Raw genomic sequence first — 8,267 nt, 5'->3', positions numbered from 1 at the left:
TTCCCCCCTTGGGAGGTCCGGCTCCCGGCTCTCCGGACCCTCCTGGCGTCCTCGCCTGCGGCGGGGCAGTTGACAGCGGCTCCCAGGAATGGCTTCGGCGGGCAGCGGCATGGAGGAGGTGCGCGTGTCGGTGCTGACCCCCTTGAAGCTGGTCGGGCTGGTGTGCATCTTTCTGGCGCTGTGTCTGGACCTGGGGGCGGTGCTGAGCCCGGCCTGGGTCACGGCTGACCACCAGTACTACCTGTCGTTGTGGGAGTCCTGCCGGAAACCCGCCAGCTTGGACATCTGGCACTGCCAGTCCACGCTCAGCAGCGGTGAGGGCCCGGCACACCGCGACCCCTGCCTCCCGCCCCGGACTGCCTCGCGTCCCACTGCCAGGACAGTCACCACCTGTCCCCACCTCTCCGCGTCCCGTGCCCTGGCCCGTCTCACCGTGTCCAGGCCCTTCTCGGATCCTGGGGTTCCAGCCACCTTCCTGGCGTCCGCCCCTCTTCCCTCCCCATCCCTGGTCGCCAAACCTAAAGCGACAGCCCACGCCCTCTCCCTCCCCCGTGGCCATTCCTCCTGTTCTGGAGTAACACGTACGGTTTTTTTGGTTTTTTTTTTTCTTTTGGGGGAGGGCCCTTTTGGTTTGTAAAAAATGCGACGCCTTCCACACCCCCGTTAAAAAAGAAGCAGGCAAAAACTCCCCAACTCCACCGAGATGCTGCGGGGGTTCTCTGTTCGGTCTTCCCCACTCTTTTTTCCCTCCTCTCTCGAGGACGAATTTGCCTAGTGTTCACATTTCTGCCGGTTTCACTCCACCTTATCTGCGTTTTCACCAATGTATTTCCGTTTGGATTTTATTTCCTTACGTTTTTGATGGATATGAAGAGTTGGGAGAGGGACAGGCTTATTTTCCTTTCCTTTTTTGGTGACGCCGCCGTTGATTGTGAGTTGCCTTTCTTTCTCTGCCACTCTGAGTAACTCTTCTCTCCTCCAGACCTTTCTTTTCTCCATGAGCTACTCACAGATGCCTAGAAAGTTGTGCTTTATTCCGCCAGCGCTGAAAGCTGCAAATGGATAATATGGGGGTGGTAAGTGGAGAGTAAGGTAGCTACTGAGGTTACCAGTCTCCTGGGGGCTTTACTGCTTTACGCCCTCCCTGACCCTCCAGTTGCCTTCCCTGGCGCCCCAGTTATGCCCTTAGCAGAAATCTGTCAACTTATGATTTCTTGCTACAAATCCCTTCCTTTCTAATTTTGATTCTTCAACTGCTGGTGTCAGCGCAGAGAAAGGGGAATAAAGGGAGAGGACCTGCCGGCGATTTTCTTTCTCTCCCTCTCTCTCTCTCTCATACACACACACACACACTCACACACACACACCCACACACACACACACATAGACACCTGAGAAACTCATTACATTCCTTCCAGTTTCATGTCTTCTCGGGACTATTTATAAAGCTTTCCTGGAAACGTTTCAAGTTGTAACAAAGTTGAAATAGCACAAAAAGCCACAAAAATCTGATTTTCCTTTGTCTTTGGTTTCCTGTTATAACACAGATTAGTTCATTTGATTAAGTTTCTTCTGTAAATTTAATTTTGTGTTTAAAAAAGGCTTTTTCTTTGATACTACCTCAAAATTCCCATTGAAGGGTTTCCTCTTTGTTGGTTAATTCACTGTGGAGGGAACTGGTTGGCAGCAGGAGGTCAACATTTAGGTCCCTCAATTCTTTCAGGGTTGGCTGTTTACAACTAAAGATAAAATAAATCGGCAGAATTTCTTTCTTTGGTAACCAGGGGATCCAAATAAACTTTGGCGAAAATATCTCCTTTCCCCTCTTCAATAATAAAATTTATGTAGGAATGACAGCTTCTGCACGTCTCCTTAGCAACGTGAATGTTTTGCCCCTTTCTCTCTGTCTCCTGAAATAATAGCCCCCTGATTGCATAAAGACTTTTCAGATAGGTTAGGGAAACCAGTTTCAACTCACATTTGCTTTTTAGGCCAGTATCCATTTTTCTTGGCCAGGAATGTAGGGAATGGGGAGAAGCCAGCTCGAGTTTGTAGAGCAACATACAGTGTTTGCTAACCTTTTCTTAATTGCCTCCATACCCATTTATCTCAGCTTTTTTCCTCTCTAGTCAAGGAAATATGGAGACACAAGCCTAATGCAAATATAGCGGTAATACCACTCTGCAGAGGAAAAATCAAAGGCAGGCCCAGTTTGGGATTTTTCCCCGTTTATTCTACCCCCTTGCTGAAAGTCATAGCCCAGTGTATATTTCTATTTGTGTTTCTGAAAATCAACTTTCATCTTATCTTGCCTTAAAAAAAATAGTTTTCAGCCCAGATAAAGTAGAATTCATAAGCAAATGGGTAAAAAGTAGAGATGGTTTTGTTCGAGGTTTTCTGGAACAAGTTCTTGACTTTCTGTATATATAATAGCAGTTCATTTTTTGCTCTCCACGGTGATGGTGGGACGCAGGGCGGGGGTGGAGGAAAGGAAACAAGATATGGAAAATTGCTCTGTGTCCCCACTTTACAAAATGTGCTTTCTTATGTTATGTGAACTTGACGCTTCTCTCCACCAGTGTTTTGAAAGGAAGGGGAATGCCCGAATCAAAACCAGCAGTGCTTTTCTTGTCTGTTCCAAAGGGCAAGCAGCTTTTTTCAGTCTGTTTGCTGTGTGGAGTAGCAGAAAACAGGGAGGGAAATGTCTTCTGTGAAGATTTTAAGAGATCCACATCTTTGTCTTTCAAAATAAATTACTTTGGGAGGAACCACCAAGGACAATTTTACTGAAGGCCCTTCACCAGGATATTTAAGGCTTAATTAAAAATGTTTGTCTTAATTAGAATTAAAACTGCTGTGAAAAGGCAGGCCTGTATTTACTGAAGGAGCATTTCAGGAATGTTTCTACTCACAATAGTATGCCCTACTTAGACCAGTTTCCACTGAAACTTTCCCCTAAGCCATTATTTTTAAACTTGCATTTTAATTTTGGTACCAAATGTGCATCGTTTGCTGTTTATAACCTGTTTTATGATTTTAAGCAAAAGTAGAACCATGCCTCTTGTGTTCTGGTGTATTGAAGGTTGCGTCAGCTCTTCTAGTACGAACCAGTAATCCGGTTGTCAGTCAGCCGTAATGCTTTTCTCTGGTGTCCCAATTCAATGTATGGAGGACAGTTGAGGCACTCATCTTAAGTTCTAAGTGTTTCAAAAAGACATATGAGAAAGCGGCTAATTGACTGTGATTAATGGTGGAAAGAAAAAAAAATAAAGTGTGCTTGTTAGGAAGTTTAGAATACGCAGTAGTCACATGGCTGCCGGCCACAGAATTCTTTCTTAGGATAGTTTTCCCTGGTACTGTTTTGGGGAACCTTTTAATAAACCTTAAATCTTACACAAATTATAGTAATATTTTACACTTCTGCTTAGTCACATTTAGTTTGCTAACTTTATTTCTAGGACATAGTTGCTAGGGTTTCACAGCAATTACAAGAATCCTTAGTGTAAATAGGATAGGCACAAGTGTATACAGAATGCTGATGCCCTAAATTTGATATCAAATGTGCTGTTTAACCTCTAAGGAGACTTTACGTTTCTTCTTTAAAATGTGTAAATACATAGCTATTTCATATAAAGCATATTGCTTTTTCGTGTCTGTAATTTGTTGACTAAGCAAAAAGCAAGGACATACAGATGGCCAAATGAACACTTTTACTAACAGTCATTTAGGGATATAACAAATTCATTTTTCTGTTTTTTCATCCACAAAATACTTGATCAAATAGTACCTTTTTCAAGGGATATTGTTAACATCATTCACATACTATCTTAAAAATAGCTGCATTTGTAACATGAGTCACTGGTAGTTTTGAAATGGCAGTATACCGTATGCTAATCACAGGTGAATATTATTATTTCTAATTGACAAGAAATTCTTTTTAGGGTGCTTTATATGTAGATCTTTTTTTAACTTCAGTATAAAAAGCTACTTTAAAAGGAATTTATAAGAAAGCCTATCTTAGGTGTTAAAGATAAATGGAACTGCCTAAGCACCTGCAAGTCTTAGCAAATCTGAGATATAGTGATTCTGAGTTCAAACATGTTTCATCTGTTCATATTTTGCATTTATTCCTTAATTCAAAAACACAGTTTCATTAGGAAACCTCACAATGTGATTTGCTCCAGGGAAGGTTCAGCTTGTTGCTTGAAATGTGTTAGTATTGATGCATTTTCACAAATAGCCCAGCAAGCCTGCAAGTCACCATTGTTATACCCACTTCTAACTTCCTTGAAAAGAACATAAGAAGAATAAATGCAGTTTTCTTTAACCTAGACAGCATAGACGGGTGGACAGTTAGGAATACCAGAGAGCACCAAAACTTTCTCTACTGATAAGCCAGAGAAAACCAAGTATGACTTATTTCAAGATTTTCCTGATGACTTTCTGTTAATGTCTTTTAAATTTTCAAGTTCCTTAGATTTACTTTTACAAAGGACATTTTAATTTGTGAACAGATATAATTTTTCTTTTGCTCACATTCTTAGAAGGATTGTAATCCCCAGGGAGCCACTTAGATGAATCTTGGCAGCTAAGGGATTTGATGGGTGTGGGAAAAGCCTGGCCTTTAATAAAACATTTCAAAACCAAACAAAAACAAACAAAAGCATATCTCAAGCAATATATTTCACTTGCTGTCGGGAATACATTTCAAGAAATTTCCTGCAAGTTTTTGTTTAATAGTAAGACCACTTACAGAGACCATAGGTATAGTCAGTGCTACTAGACATGTTAGTGAAATGGATATAGACGCTTCAAAATATGTCTCTGGAATACCTAACCTAAATACCACAGCAGGGAGCTCCCTGAACCTCTTCTGGTTCTGAGGGCTACCCCCAAATAACTAACTGAATAAATAAATAAATACCACAATAAACTTCCATGTGAGCTATGCTAAATTATAATGTAATTCTGTGTCAGAGTAGAGTAGTATTTTGGAGAATTCACGAGACATTGGATTCTAACTGACCTGAACTTGGCCACTTACCAATCATGTGACCTCATACAACTTAATGTCTGGTTTATCATAAAGATTAAATATAGGAAAGTATCTGTTTGTTAGTGTTATGTTTCTTCCTAGTTATATATTCAGTAAAACCAGTGATACTTTTTTCAACAATTGAAGATTTTTCCCCTTTAAGGAGTAAAGTCTCTTCATTGCATAATGCATTGCATAATGAAGTACCTTGTTAATTTTAAATTTAAATTTTGATATGCATTACCTAGCATGTAACAATGCTCTTGGTTGATCACAAATTTATTATCCTTTTATTCAGTACTATTACAGACCAGACACCTCAGTTATCCCCAATGTCACAATAAACTTGCAAGGTAGCTAAAGTTATCCCTATACATTATTGAGGAAACTTTGGATTTTTGTTAAGATTACCAAGGTCTCAATTAACTGGTGGTAAAGACAGATTCTTACCAAGAGTATTCCAGTTGCTAATGCCGGGAAACTAACCACAACAAAAGTTAGTCATACAAAGTAGCCATTTTATTATACTCATGAATTCTGTGGGTCAGGAATTCAGATAGGACATAATGAGGATGGATGTCTGGAGCCCTTGCTGAAGATAGCTTGAATGGCTAGGAACCGGAACGTCTGGAACTGTAGGGTCATTTTCCAAATGATTTCGCTCACAGGTTTGGCACCTTGGTGGGGAAAGCCGTGAGATACTGGGCAAAGCTGTGACTCTCCCTGGAATGCCTACACAGGTGGCCTTTCTAGCATTGTGGTCTTAGGATAGTTGGAATTCTTACAAATTGAGTGAGTCCTGCAGGGCAAGAGTCATAAGTGAGCCAGACTCTCTCTGACCTAGGCTGAGAAATCACACATCTCTTCTACCACATTCAGTTGGTTACAAAGGAGCCATATGGCTAGCTTGGATTTAAAGGAAGGACAATTGAATGCCACCTTTTGATGGAGCAGTGGCAAGGTCACATTGTAGAAGAGAATGTGGGATAGGAGTTGCTGTTGGGCTATGTTTGGAGCATACTGTCTGACACTGAGTCTAAATGCAAATCTGCATTCTTTATTGCCTTTGAAGAACAACAACAACAAATAGCCAACCAACTTGTCTGTGCTTTGTAGCTTCTGTACTTAAGAACTTTGAATTGATTATATAAATAATGTCTGACTGGGACAGAAACTTCCCTCAGCCAGCATATGGCTTTAATGACTGGTTACTTGTACTTTGGATAGGAGATGGAATGAACTCAAGAACCTAACTTTTCCACAAACAGAGAGATACATATAAAACCTTCCAGAATCTTTGGTTTAGTCTCATACAACCAAGGCTCAAACTGATTATGAATCTGGACTGTAATTTGCTACTTTATGTTGTATGATAAGATTTTACTCTTTTTTTAGAAAGTTGTGAATGCATCTGATGATATGCTTGGTACATGAACACTAAAACATTAAGATTCCAGACAGGAGCCAAGTTTTATAGTGCCAGAGAAGTGTTGGAGTTAGAGTTATTTTTTGTTTGTTTCCTTTTCCTTTGTTTTAATAACATAACTCTTGTCTTGACTACTGTCCATATATTGAATCACAGAGTTGTAACATGTTTAAAATAGACAAGATTTTTAACATAACCCAGTCTAATCACATTTATTACATGATTAAGGAAAATGAGGAAGGGTACAATGTTAAAGACTCAATAGAGAGGGTACATTTTGCCATAGTATTTTTGAGGGTTGGTTTTTAAAATGTTCTGTAATATTGTAGGTAACTGTCACTTGGTGTTTGAAGGATTGTTGAATGATGTCATGTATGGCAGTTTGGATGAAGAGGTGAAGGACTGCATGTGAAATAGCTGCCCACTCTTTGTAAGATTATCATCCATGATTTGAATTCACATAGAATTAAAGTCTGAAAATAGAATTATATGTGTTGATAAGTACAGTTCAGATGTTTATTACCATCAAATTTACATTATAACCATGACTAGTGCTTAAAAATAAACACTTCTACTTTAAGTTTCTCCATGATGGGGTACGTTAAAACAACAGCTTGGCCGAGCAAGGTGTCTCACGCCTGTAATCCCAGCACTTTGGGAGGCTGAGGTGGGTGAATCACGAGGTCAGGAGTTCGAGACCAGCCTGACCAACATGTTGAAACTCTGTCTCCGCTAAAAAAACAAAAAATTGGCTGGGCGTGGTGGCGGGCACCTGTAGTCCCAGCTACTCAGGAGGCTGAGGCAGGAAAATAATTTTAACCTGGGAGGCAGAGGTTGCAGTGAGCCAAGATTGTGCCACTGTAGTCCAGCATGGGCGGCAGAGCAAGGCTCCATCTCAAAAACAATTTGAAAAAGCTTAATTTGTTTTAACTTTTATTTTAGGTTCAGGGGACATGTGCAGGTTTGTTATGTAGGTAAACTCGTGTCACTGGCGTTTCTTGTACAGGTATTAAGCCTAGTACCCAATAATTATTTTTCCTGATCCTCTCCCTCCTCCCACCCTCAACCCTCAAGTTGACTGCAGTGTCTGTTATTCCCTTCTTTGTGTTCATGAGTTGTCATGATTTAACTCCCACTGATAACTGAGAACATGCTGTATTTGGTTTTCTGTTCCTGCGTTAGTGTGGTAAGGATAATAGCCTCCGGCTCCTTCCATGTTCCCACAATGTGCATGACCTTGTTTTTTGTGTTTTTTCTTTTTTCTGGCTGCGTAGTATTCCATGGTGCATATGCACCACACTTTCTTCATCCCATCTGTCATTGATTGACATTTAAATTGATTCCAAGTCTGCTATTGTGAGTTGTGCTGCAGAGAACATTCTCCTGCATGTGTCTTTATGGTAGAACAATTTCTATTCTTTTGGGCGTATACCCAGCAATGGGATTGCTGGGTTGAATGGTAGTTCTTGTTTTAGGTCTTTGAAAAATCGCTGTACTGCTTTCTACAATGGTTAAACTAACATACATTCCCACTAACTGTGTACAAGTGTTCCCTTTTATCCAAAACCTTACCAGCATCTGTTAGTTTTTTGACTTTTTAATAGAAGCCATTCTCCATGGAGTGAGACGGTATCTCATTGTGGTTTTGATTTGCATTTCTCTAATATCAGTGATGTTGAGCTTTTTATTCATATGCCTGTTGGAATACCTTCTTTTGAAAAGCATCTGTTCAGCCGGGCGCGGTGGCTCAAGCCTGTAATCCCAGCACTTTGGGAGGCTGAGACGGGCGGATCACGAGGTCAGGAG

At 40.8% G+C, this 8,267-nt stretch overlaps 1 protein-coding gene across 1 annotated transcript in view; it reads left to right on the top strand.

The window, feature by feature from the left end:
- The window catches only part of TMEM47 (transmembrane protein 47), a 30,570-nt gene continuing 22,303 nt past the window's right edge, over nucleotides 1-8,267 (top strand). Inside the window, exon 1 of the mRNA XM_011960612.1 lies at nucleotides 1-314. Coding sequence (XP_011816002.1) covers nucleotides 89-314 — 226 coding nt within the window. The 5' untranslated portion in view covers nucleotides 1-88. The remainder of the gene's footprint in view (nucleotides 315-8,267) is intronic.

The sequence above is a fragment of the Colobus angolensis genome, unplaced genomic scaffold, assembly GCF_000951035.1.
Source record: "Colobus angolensis palliatus isolate OR3802 unplaced genomic scaffold, Cang.pa_1.0 Scaffold518, whole genome shotgun sequence".
NCBI classification, from domain to species: domain Eukaryota; kingdom Metazoa; phylum Chordata; class Mammalia; order Primates; family Cercopithecidae; genus Colobus; species Colobus angolensis.
Note: the sequence above shows the minus strand (reverse complement) of the source record. Positions and strands in the feature narration are given on the sequence as shown.